The sequence below is a fragment of the Paroedura picta genome, chromosome 3 (assembly GCF_049243985.1).
Source record: "Paroedura picta isolate Pp20150507F chromosome 3, Ppicta_v3.0, whole genome shotgun sequence".
Taxonomy (NCBI): Eukaryota; Metazoa; Chordata; class Lepidosauria; order Squamata; family Gekkonidae; genus Paroedura; species Paroedura picta.
In genome coordinates, this window is record NC_135371.1 from 38502731 (window position 1) to 38516057 (window position 13327).

The 13327-nt window shown below is 44.5% G+C and overlaps 1 protein-coding gene across 3 annotated transcripts in view; it reads right to left on the reverse strand.

Moving 5' to 3' along the window:
- The window catches only part of LOC143831851 (netrin-4-like), a 69742-nt gene that overhangs the window by 22076 nt on the left and 34339 nt on the right, over positions 1-13327 (reverse strand). For all 3 annotated transcript variants that reach the window (XR_013228988.1, XM_077325356.1, XM_077325355.1), the window contains exon 4: positions 1212-1338. Coding sequence is in view for 2 of the 3 variants with exons in the window: in XM_077325356.1 (XP_077181471.1) it covers positions 1212-1338 (127 nt within the window). In the remaining variant the exon portion in view is untranslated. The remainder of the gene's footprint in view (positions 1-1211; positions 1339-13327) is intronic.

Sequence of the window (13327 nt, forward strand, 5' to 3'; positions counted from 1 at the left end):
GAATCTTACCAAGAGGTTTCAAAACATACAAAACATTAGAGGAAAACATGATCAAGACTGGTGTCTGCTAGGTTTGCCAACCTCCAGGAGGGGAAATGGACAGACTGGCTACAAAGAAGTGAGAAGAAGAAACGTTTTTAATTCAAGTTAGTTCACAATGCCAAAATGTAGCGCTTTCCTCAGTGGCTTAACTAGAATATCAAAATGTCATAATTATAGTTAAGCCACTGAGGGAAGCTCTGAAAACATGCCTTTTAGGTGGCCAACGTTTTGGCATCATTGAGCTAAAGATGCTTCTTCTTCACACTTCTTCCAAGCCAGTCTGTCAGTTTCTCTACCTATTTCCTTGTTGCAACTACTGACAGGTTGCTTTCTCTGTAACCTCCAGAAGAAGAAAGTTGGTTCTCTCTACCCGAAGGAGTCTCAAAGCAGCTTACATTTGCCTTCCCTTTCCTCTCCCCACAACAGGCACCCTGTGAAGTAGATGAGGCTGAGAGAGCCCTGATATCACTGCTCAGTCAGAACAGCTTTATTAGTGCTGTGGTGGCCCAAGGTCACCCAGCTGGCTGCATGTGGGGGAGCGGCTTTCCAGATTAGAAGTCCACACTCCTAACCACTACACCAAACAGGTGGAAGCTGGAGAGCTCCCAGGATTACAACTGATCTCCAGACTATATACTTATTCGTTTAAAATATTTATTTCCCTTTTCCTAGAGCAAGTGACTCATTTGGAAGATAGACTTCACGGCATAATACTCGACCAAGGTCCCTTTCCTCCCTAGACCACACTTTCCCAGCTGCTCCCTCAAATCTCCATAGCTATTTCTGAGCCCAGAGTTGGCAGCCCAAGCATCTGCTGAAGACTTGGAAGACTTTTAAAATCCCATTGCGTGAATTGCCCCCCATCCCACCCACACTTTTACAGCATATTAAAGCTTTTGGGGACAATGGCAGGAATAAAGGGGGAAATCTCTTTGAAGGCCTGTTTTGCTCTTTGTGAATCCTTGCAACGAGTCAAGTAGGACAGTTGAATTTGAAATATTATGCAGACAGACAGACAGACAGTGACTTAATCCACTCCCCATCTGCTGCTACAGCATCGTAAATCTATCACAAATTGAATTGGCTGCAAGCAGACTGTGCCAACATGAGGAATGATGGATTATTCTACAACCCACCATCTCTACCCCCCCTTCACCAGACCCACATACTTCTGCATTCATTCGATGCCCCCGTTTTTCCATCTCCCGACTCCCATGGCTGGTCATTGTACAATGGCGCACACCTCTCACAATGGTTTCCTGCAGTGTTGTGTCTGCACACACACTTCCCATGGACCTGCCAAGACAAGGAAAACACATTCAAGCAACTAGAAGCACTAAAAGGACGGGAGAACTCCAAATGAAGGGAGTCCTGTGGCTGCTTTTTCCAAGGGTATTCCTTCAACATGTCAAAGGCATTTGAAAAGTCACAGGCCACTGTTCACCACAAAATGAGTGTGGCTTAAGTGCCACGACTACCTTGGGCTGTTATTAACGTGTGGTCTGGTGAAATCATAGCTGTATTTGAAGAGGATACATGTCACAAAATGTCTTGGGTGTGCCAAGAATGAAAGTTAACAGTTGACTTTTGAGGGCTTCATTATGCTGCTGAGGCTGACGAACTCCCTGCCCTCATGGGGAGAGGGTCAATATGTGTACACAGCATTATCAAGAGTTTCCTGTAGGCACTTATAAATGTAGCATGGCAGTACAAAGGAGCACCAATTGATTCATTTTTTAATGTAACAGGTAATACTTTTCTCCAAGGAGTTTAAAACAGTCCTCCATTTTCCCTCACAATAACTCTCTGAGGTAGGTGAGGCACAAGTGAGGTCACTTGGTGAGATTAATAACAAGCAAAGGCTTCCACGAGCATATACTGAACACTCTCCCCACCACACTGCATTCTAGCTGCTATACTACCTGTGCATTCCATAGCCACAACTTTAATACTCAGACAAATCAAAGTCCACCTACATCTAGGGGTTAGCGCAAGGTTGCTAAGCAATGCCTGGCAACTGCGGGTAGGTGGTGCACAGGGAGCACAGTATTGCAGGAGAATTTTTGTCTTGAAAAAATCTAAAGCCTCATCATGTTCTCATTGGAAGTTGATACAGGAAGTGGCATGGGTAGCCCTATGAATCACCGGAAACTCCGCTGGAAAACCAGTCGTCCCCAACCCCTGGGCCAAAGGCTCGCTCTCCCCGCCGCCCCCCCCCCACAGCAAAAAGCTCGCCAGGCCGTGAGCAAATGAGCCGCCGAAACGGCTGATAAGCTTGCGGCCCGGCAAGCTTCTTGCTGCGGGGGGAGGGGGGGAAGGGAAGCGTAGCTGCCAGTACGCCGGCAGTGCAGATGCACATGCGCAGAACTGCCGTGCATGCGTGTTTGCGACCCCGCTGGGCGCGCAAACACGCATGCGCAGCAGGCAGGCACATTGTGCATGTGCAAAACTGCTGTGTGTGCACGTTTGCGGCCCTGCCGGGCACAAACACGGATGCGCAGCAGGTCCTCACATGCGCATTTGCACGGGGCTGCCACGCATGCGCAGGGGCCCAGGTTGCCCTCTCCCCCCACCCCTTGGCAGTGGTCCGCAACACAAAAAAGGTTGCGGACCACTGGTAAAACTACAGAATAGGCATCAATTTATGAAACTACCCTTTTTACTTCCTGTATCAAATTCCCATAAGTACCCAAGGATGCTTTCTTCCCCATTCTTCAATCCCTCCTCCTTCTCTCGGTGTGGCAGTGGCACTAGGATCTGTGGGTAGCGGTCACTGGGGATTGCCCAAGCCCACTGTGGGTTTGGGAGCCCTAGGTTAGCAGCTGCCATTTCTGGTCCAAATCTCATTCCTCTGAAGGGTTTCCTCATTAAAACAAACAAAGTGAGGGCTACTTTGGAGAAAAGGCCTGGACCATTACCTAACTCTCTGTCCTCTTGTGTTATTTGCACAGTATTTTGGCTTGGTCACATGGCCAGGGATATGCCTGTACAGGAGGAAGTAGCAATAATTTGGGATTGTCAGGTCCCCCCTGAGCACAGTCAAGTGATGGGGAGTAGGGTTGCCAGATCAACTCCTGGAGATTTGTGGATGGAGCTGGGGGAGGACAGAGATCTCAGCCTTAGAGTCTACCCTCCAAAGCATCCATATTCTCCAGGGGAAGAGTTTTCTGTAGTCCGGAGATGAGCTGTAATTCCAAGGGATCCCCAGGTCCCACCTGGCGGCTGGCATCCCTACAACGATCCATTTTAAAATAATTGGTGTATATTGTTCTTTCTAGCAATGTCATTAGTGAGTAGCTGCAAGATTTGAAAGAAAATGAATAAAAATAAATAAAAATTCTAAACGGAGTCTTTCTCACCAAATGCTATAAGAAGCACATTCATCAATTCTGGCTCTGCCGCCCAGAGTGATCAGATAAGCATAAGCAGATGAGCATTAGCAGAACAAGCAGCATCGAGTAGTTTGCTGACTGGAATTCTCACAGCATTACAATTTATCTCCACGCGACAGAGATCAATTCCTCTGGAGGACATGGCAGCCTCAGAGGGTAGACTCAGTGGTATTGCATCCCTGCTGCACTCCCCCTCTCAAAATGCTGCATTTTCCCGGGCACTGCCTCCAGATCTCCAGGCATTTCCTAAGCCAGAGTTGTCATCTCTAAAAGAGCCTTTCCTCCTGTCTTGTGCGGGCCAAGTGTTGCGGTTGTATGGCTGCCCTTCTTTCTCTCTGCATGCCATACAAAAATGGAGCCTGAGATTCCGTTTCTGACTAGGACATGGATCTACCCTAAATCTCCTTAATCTTGCTACTAATTCCAGTGATAGTTCTCCACAATGCTTCCTGACAAGTCAATGCTACTGTGTCCCTGTACACATCACCGCAGGTAAGGTGAGCTGTTGAGAAGTGAATTTAAAAGGGGAGCGAGAGTTTGTTTCTTCACGCTCCTGTCCTCAGCCGTCACTGGCTCACTGCAGCAATTTGTCCCTCTCTCCCCTCATTCCTAATCCTGTCAGATCAGATATGGGGACAGGCTGTAGCTGATGCCATTGCTCCTCCGCAGCCAGCTGGCAGATTTGCTGTGCCCAGAGCGGTTGGCTGCCTCCTCACGGAAGACTGAGCACAGACTTCAGGGTATGCATTTCTTTTGCTGCTTCTCTGCTCTCAGCTCTGGCAGCCTCTGGGGGAATACAGGGTACAGAACACATTATACAGGTTGTCTAGAGGATCATATAAGAAACTTGTCTGTGTTCAGAATCGTAAATATGATCAGAACTTAAGAGGATCAAGAGGAGAAACAGAAGAACAACTGATTGGCTGTGGCTTTTGTATTTCAGTGTGTAAAAACCTCTCTAAAGAAATTATCAACAACAGAGGTTGGGAAAAATGGATATGATAAAACAGGAATAGAAGGGGGAGGGAGGATTAGCATATAACAAGGATAAACTCTGAATACCGAACCCTGTGGAATTTTAGGAACATTCTGGTGAATTCCGAAGGAAAACATTTGAGGTTGAATGCATGAGTTTGAACAGTAAACATAAGAACCACATAAACGACATTACTGTGTTTCTCCTGTAACAAGTACGTGGAAACAGACCTATTGCACTACATTCATTAATAAATAGGCTGTAGAAATCCAGAACAAAATTCAGCAGCTTCATAGATGATTTAAAAATTGGGAAGGATGGCAAACATACCAGATACATGGGATTTACAATTTTAAAATATTTATGATGGCTATCAGAAAATCTGCATGGACTACTACAAGCATACGTCATCCAATACAGAGGATACCTTGCTAGAATGTATTGGAATGTATCCTAAACACTGTGAGCAGAATCATGTTTGATTTTGCCTCCCTTTCCCCTCCCATCACAGCCTTTGTGCCCGCTGAGATCATGCTTCCGTGGGTCAGTGGACAAAGTGACAGCCTGCAGCAGGAAGGGGAAACTGGCAAAAATTGCCCCCCTCCTATTTTAAACTGAAACTTGAAGCTTATATTTCTTTCTGATAATGCCTCAAAGACTCCATAGGAATCCTCAGATAATTTTGTCATGTTAGCCAATCAGGCTAATCTGCATACATGCAGCTAGGGCTGATCCTGGCAACTGGTGTGCTCTTCAGGAGTTAGGAGACTGGAAGGTGGGGCATGGCATTGTATGTGCCACTACGTCACTTCTGGAGAAAACCCAGAAGCGACATAGGGTAGCTCTTCGAATCACTGGATTCCAGTGATGACAGCTAAAACAGCCCCAAAGAAGGCTAATGGGGGGGAGGGGGAACCCACAACATTGTAAAAGACCAAGTCGACTAAAATGTTTTGGAAAGATGCTGGAATTATACCAAGCTGTCACACATGTGGGAGTTATGGGAGTTATGTCATGGCTATAGTACCATCACTTGAGAAAGCTGCACTCTGAATACTCACAGGTCTCAGAGGGCTCTCCTGGCTGATTGTTATGTGGGGGATCACTCCTGAAGATATGTTGAGCTCAGACAAGTCAGGACTTTAAGTATTACTTTATACAAAAGCCAGTCCCAGCAATGTATTTCACTGGCCCAACACCATACTGTAGCATGACAATGACAAAACCCAGGAGGAGGCTTTGATAACATAGAACAGCCCAAAGTAGAGAAGATCTACTTTGAGGGCAAAAGAAGAAGGGGACGACAGAGAATGAGGTGGCTGGATGGAATCACTGAAGCAGTGGGTGTGAACTTAAATGGACTCCGGGGAATGGTAGAGGACAGGAAGGTAGAGGACAGGAAGGCCTGGAGGATCATTGTCCATGAGGTCGCGATGGGTCGGACACGACTTCGCACCTAACAACAATAACAACAACAGAGAAGATCACACTCCATTCTAAATGGTTCCCGCTTAGGTCTATGATGAGACAAAACACATTTCCTCTCTCATGGTGTCTGACAATATGAGGTCCACCAGAGAGCAGCCAGGCCTACTGGAATCATCCAAGTTAGGTAGTATCAACTGGTGGGTATTGTGAGGTTGCCAAACTCCAAGTAGGACCAGGAAGACTCCGGAATTACAACTGACCTCCACACAACAGAGATCTGTCTCCCTGGAGAAAATGGCTACTTTGGAGATTGAACTCTGTGGCTTTATATTTGGTCGAGGCCTCTCTACTCCCCAAACCATGACCTCCTCCAACTCCACAAATTTCACAGCTGGAGCAGGCAATCCAAGACTGTTTCCACACAGAGAGTCCAGCACAGCAAAGCTCATCCAGTCATGGGGCTAATTTCCGCTTTCAGACAACGTCAGTGCCAGTCTGGGGTGGTCCCAGGCCTGGCATGATACAGGCTCTCATTTGTCCTGCGGAAAGGGAACACAGATCCACGGGGCATACGAGGACCTGCATAACGCCAGCCTGGGACCACCCCGGACCAGTACCAATGTTGTCCGAAAGTGTAAATTAGCCCCATGACCGGATGCTGTGCGAGACCGGATTCTTGGTGCGAAAAGATCACAGCCATGCTTGGCTCCAATGACTACACCCTCAAAGATCAAAATAGGCCTTGGAAACACTTTGTCCCCTCCTCTTGCCTTACAGATAGAGTCAAACCTAGGGCCATTCCACACAACAGGCAATGTTGCTAAATCTGAACGCTATTGAAAAGCACTGCAAGCAAAAGTTTGCCACTTTTGCATCTCGGTAATGCACACAGCTGGTTCTATCGAAAAAAGGCTCTTCCACTAGCGCTGTTCTCATAACGCACAAGTTTCCGGTCTTGCCGAAATCGCAACAAAGGAGGCGATATTTTTCTGTGCTTCCTCCCACCCCTGGCCGTCAATCAAACAGAGCAGCCAATGACCTGTTGTGTCCATGCTTCCCTTTAAAAACTGTTTTTTAAAAACATGAAAACACCAGTAGCAACGCATATTCGTTCATTCGATGTGTCAGAAAGACCTTTTTCGCTGGCTTAGGAGCTGGCGCTTATTCGTTTACATGCTCTGAAAGTAAAAAAAAAAATCCCTCCCCCCAGTGCAATTTCTGGCTGAAATTACGGGCAGTGTTGAACGGGGGGCTGTATTGTGCTTGGAAACCTTACAATTGCTTGTGGAGGGATTTCAGCCAAAGAAATATCGCTTATTCGTTGCTTTTGCCGGTTTAAGGGGGGGGGGGAATGGCAATTGCAACACCAGAAGCTCAGGTGCGAGAGATTAGGGAGGGACATACTTTCTACCACTATACTGAGAACACACATGTCTTTTCCGGATGTGTTGCAGGTTGTTCTCAAGAGTCTAGCGGTCTTTTTTAGGGGCAATCCACTTTTGTGGATTCACCGAAAATTGCTACAACAAAGCGATTTTTGTGGGAATGTTGCAGGAGTGTTGCAGATTGTGTACGACGTCGTGAATAACGAAAAATAAATAGCGTTACACAATGGTAACACTTCAGCAACATTAATGCTGTGCAGAATGGCCCCTAGAATATGGTGGTTACCTAGCGACAGTCACTTAGGGAGTCTATTGCTTAAAGCTACAGGCAATACTTTTATCATTTTCACATTTGTTTAAACCATCTAATGTTTCCCCCCCCCCACATTTTTCTACAAATCTGGCATTTTTGGGGGGGTTGTAGAAAGATCTGTTTTGCCCATTCACAGATCCAGTCACTGGATTTAAGTACCTAAAAGTATCTCAATTTTGCTATTAGAATATAAGTCCTCCAGTGGTGATGAAGGAAAACCAGATCAACACTAAAAGAATTCTCATCTTTTAAAAAGTCTTTGATTGCTTCAAATGAAGCTGATCAGTGGGTTTTTAAAAAGTATTTAATAGCAAAAAGTTCCTTTGAGGGAATGATCAGGCCAATTAAGCCACTTTACTAGCCTAAAATGCCTTTACAAGTGTTTCCAATCAAAGAACTCTGCTGGCAGGATTAGTGCTGATTTTTCATAAGAGATGAAAGTAGCAGAAAGGCACAGCTGAGTGATTAACAAAGGAAAGAAAAACACCCCAGTAGCCAAGCTGTTAAACCACCAAATAAGTCTCTTTCCACATGTCCCTTGTATTCTTATGTATTCCTTACTTTTACATGCTCCTACTTAATTTCCAGGCAAAGCCAGTCTTACTTTTTATTATCATTATTATTAGAAGTGCTGGTTTTTATACCCCGCTTTTCACTGCCTGAAGGAGTCTCAAAGCGGCTCACAATTGCCTTCCTTTCCTCTCCTTGCATCAGACACCTGTGAGGTAGGCGGGACTGAGAGAGCTCTGAGAGAAACTGCTCTGTGAGAACAGCTCTCTCAGGACTGTTAGTCCAGGGTCACCCAGCTGCCTGCATGTGGAGGCGTGGGAGATTAAACCAGATTAGAAGCTGCTGCTCTTAACCACTACACCACGCTGACTCCTATAGTGCCCTTACAAGCACATGATAATTTAAAAGTATTAGCAGCGGCTTTGTCTACAAAATAAAAAAATAAAGTGATTAACTGAGGATTCACAATTGATATATGAATGCCAGCAGGCTGTGGAGAGGGCAGGAAGTAATTCATTAGGCTGTAAAACAAAGGAACAAAAAGGAAATTGCAGGGAGAAATGGAACATTTGCTGAAGAGCAGTCATATTTTTCTTTACCGCCCAGAGCTGTAAAGAATGGGTGGTATAAAAATCCAAATAAATAAATATAGTAGAATATTGCCTGTGTGGACAGACATTTTTGGATCATTAGGAAGAATATAGTGTTATATTTAGTGCCCTGCATATCCTCCATTGTCAGTTCTGCAGATTAAAGCAGAGTAATCCTTAAACAGCCATTATTCCAGGGCTTTCCAAGCATATATCTTCTCTGGAAAATAAATTTTGTTTTATTGTTGGTGTGTATAACTCAGTTTCTTCAGAACTGGTTTTCAGCTTGGCCTTCTTGTTCACTATAAATCCTCCAGCCGCCCCTCACATGCCTTGCCTCAGGCCACTGGCTGGTATCCCTGTCCTGAGCATTCTGCTTGGCATCTGGCCCCTAACCAGAGAACCACAGTAGATATTTTGTTTTCCTCTAGATGTTTCACCCTTCCTGACCCCGCTGTTGCCATTCTTTTCAGGGTACTGCCTGAGGGCAGCTTCTAGATAGGATCCTGTGGGCTATGAATGTACTTGGGGGGGGGGGGGGATGCCTTAGAAGTGCCAAGAGAAAGGACCCTTGCAATCACAACACGAAGAAGATAGCAGACTGGAGTGCATTCTTCTCTGATGACTAGACTATAGGCACTTCATGAGCAAACTCATCGTTTCACACTGTTAATTTCACAGGTGCCCCTTGGTAACTGACCTAACTTTAGTAGTCAGAACCTCCTGCCATCCTTGTTCATATAATGCAAGTCCTCTGTGGATTAGGAACCACAACTATAGGAGCGACTCCTTCTCTTCCGTGTAGTATGTGGCTAGCAGGTTATTGTTATCAATATATTCCAGATGCATGATTACAAGAATATACATGAATATGGGTTCCCATGGAAGAAAACAGCAGAATGCTCTGCAGAAGGAAAATGGCTGGCACACCTCTCTCTCTCCTCTCCCTTCCCCCCAATAAAGTCTGCCTGGACAGTGTTATAGGTATGTAATATAGCTTGGACAAAGGTTTGTGAGGGAAAACTCTTCCATCCTCCCTCTCCCAACCCTAGAAACTAGCCCAAGTTGTTCTCCGAGCTGCTGTGAGCGTCCATTGAATATTTCTGACGTTAGTTAGCTAACTGGCATAAATATCCTCACTTTTCTCCCAAGAAAGCTCGTTCTGTGAATAGCTCATTACAAGTACCTCTGATGGTATTTGGAGGTCACAAGAAGTACTGGCTCAGCTTAGATCAGATAATGTGTAAAGTAACTCGGCTGGATGGTAAATGATCAGAGGGAACAGCAGGAAAGTATTTCTAGATGAAACAATGAAAAGTGATCCCAGGCCAGTTTCCACATGACAGCTAGCCTCAATTTCCTCTGCTGCTTCCACAAATGACCATTTGAGAACAAGATACCTGAAGCCGCAACCAGCAAAAACAATATGCTGATTTATTTACATTTCCATCTTAGAAAATGTCACGTCTAATGCCTTTGTCTGTCTATGCATTCTCAAAGAGATAAAATTCTGCTGCAGAATCAGGACAAGGCACTGAGAAGACGACTGGGGATGAGAAAAACAGTTTCTGTCTTCCACCACAGACTGACATGCTATATGAGGGGGAGGGCGCACTCTCCAAGTGACTAGCTACCAGCAAAAGTCCTGGGTCAAAGTCACCCTTTATTTTGACAACTGAAAAGAGTCTTTTTTAAAAGCGGGACGGAGGGGGGGGGGAGGTTGAGGTATATAAAAGAAAAAGGAAGCAGAGGCATGGAACAGAAGAAGCAGGTGGCCCGGGGGAAGGTGATAGTGAGGGGGAAGCTGAACTGAGCAGGATGAGAAGAAAATCTGATCTTTACATACATGCTGAAATATGATCAATTCTTTTAGTTTATTTGTTGCTGTTTTGGCAGCTAACAGTGCCATCCTAAAAACAATTTTCTGGGAGTCAGTTCTACTGAATAGAACTGAGGAGGATTAGGAGTAGACCTACTTAATATTTCTCACTCTTAGTTTTTACAAATCAAACCTATTCAATTACCCTGTGGTATCCTACCAGTTCTTCTTGTTTAACTATGTAGTGTATAGTTTAGCTATGTAGTGTATGTGTTCTTACTATGGTTGCCAGGTCCCCTCAGCCACCAAAGGGGATGGAGGTATAGGGTTGCCAGTTCCAGGACAGGAAACTTCTGGAGATTTGGGGATGGAGCCTGAGGAGGACAGGGCCTTTAGTGGGCTATAATGCCATAAGACCCACTCTCCAAAGCATTCATTTTCTCCAAGGAGATTGATCTGTGTAGTCTGGAGATGAACTGTAATTTTGAGAGTTCCTCAGGTCCCACTTGCTGGCATCTGTAGTTTTGATATGGACTATGGGAATTGTTTCCCCATATTTTAATTTATTATTTCTAGCTCTCCCATTCGTGTATAATATTTTATTTGATGTGCATCTGAGTAGAGTTTTAATAAACGTGTGTCCATATTTTATTACACTGTGAACTGTCCTCAGAACTTTCAGGCTGAGGGTCAAGATAGGAATTATTCAAACAAACGAGGTGAAGGAATGCTGAGGCGATGTCCTTAGATACTCTCTGTTCGCTGGTTTGCTGTCTGCTGTGGTTGCTGTCTGCTGGGGCTGTGGTTGCTGTCTGCTGAGGCCAAGCCAAGGGCCACACTTAGGACACAACTCACCCAAACCTGCACAACGTTTTGCAATTTTTAAAAAGCGTTTCTGGATAAGTAGAATAATTCACATGTCAAGCAGAAGAGGGTTTAGCCAGGAACAGACAGGGGAGTGAAAACGGCCCCTGAGCAAGCCAAGCTGAGTGGCTTCTGCTATGCTACAAACAAGCTCATCAGGACTACATAGTTCAGATGGGGCCAACGCTGGGCTCACCCACTGCTTCTTCCCCCCAGCTGGAAGCAGTACATGAAAGGGCAATATGTGAACTGATACCTCCTGCCATTGCTGACTAGGAGTCTGAGCCTAGTGACTTCTGAATCATTGGCAGAGAGACTACGGCTTGTCTCTGCTTGATCCTGGCCCGCAGTTGTTCTCTAGGGAGGTAGTCCATGGAAAATTATCCCGTAAGTTAAAATGCCAATTTATCCCTGGACTAAGATACAGCTGTGTTGCGAACTGCTAAACAGAACAATATGTGCATTCTATAGCTGCCACTGCAATCCTAAACAGAGCTACACTCTTCTAAGCCCACTGACTTCAATGGAAGAGTCCTAAGTGTACACAGCCACATGTATGGTTGTTTAAAAAAAATGTTGAACAGAACCAAGCATATATCCCTGCAACATGACTACTGCCTAACCTATAATATATGAACAACAGAGGATATGTGGGAGTATTTTATGGTGCTGAGAATGTAGTCAGAGCGAATTGGTGAAGCTGAGGAGGTCACCCATATTCAGTACTGCTTTTCCAGATAATGTATATTTAACATATGAAATTAACTGCTGCAAGACATAGTGATGGCCTCTAGCTTAGATAGCTTTAACAAAGAACTAGACACATTCATAGCCCAGCACCTGCTATTAGCCATGATGGCTATGTAGAATTTACACGTTCAGAGGCAGAGGACCTCTGGACACCGGATGATAGGCAGAAAACAACCAGAGGGACTTTTTTTTCTGAACCTTGCTTGTAAAGTCTTACAGGGACATCTGGTCAGACACTGTCATAAACAGAATGCTTGACTAGTTGCACCACTGGCTGAACCCAGCAGGACTCTGGTGCAGTCATCACAATATTAACACGTGAACTTCAGTTTATGTGAACAGGGGATCTAATTTGGATACAGATTAAGATCTGTTTAAGGAACTGATAACTAACAATAGTATTTTAAACAGGGTAGCACTGAAAATCTACTGGAATATTTGTTTGACAAGGGGTACAGTCAAGCAAATTATCAAAAAAGTGCTTTGCCTAAGATTCACCGTGTTTAGATGCTGCTCATGGTCTTCTTGTTCCCCAAGGCTGCTTTTGCTTCTTTTCCCCTTCTTTGCTTTTGTTCTTACTTGATCTCACTTATTTAACCCTTTTGAGTGCTGTGATGAAATCATCCACAAAATCATGTGGGTCGCAATGATAAAGACAATTTGGCAAAATGAGCAAATTAAGCTAAGGAAGAGAAGAGGACAATGACAAAAATGGCATAAAACAAGATCATGTGAAATGAATATGTTTACAGTTGGCAAAAACAAATACCAACTGAGGCAATTTAGCATTGACTTGATCCTAATTTTAACCATAAGGGGATAGAAAACTGATCTAATGGGAAAAAACATAAAACAGGAAAGCTGCCTCTTGTTAGTTGCTCTTATTCCTTGCCAGTGTTTCACTTTATCCTTTGCATCATCTTTCAGCACTACTTCCTTAGGTTTCTCCATCTCTGTTTTAACAGTGATATGGTAGCACTTAACAGATACAGAAACACAATATTTTAAAATGTCAGAGGAGAAGGATAATGTAGGTAGCAACAAATGGAGTCTAATTTAGTTGTGTCTAATGTAGGAGTGTCTAATTTAGGAGTCTAATGTAGCTGTGTGCTACAATTGGGAAATGACTTGTACTTTCTGAAACTTGATGTTGTATAAATTAGATAATAAAACATTTACCCTACTATGCATGGTTGTTCTTCCTTGCTTTCATTATACATGTCCATTGGGTTTTCTTTGTAATTTTGCATTGATTTCC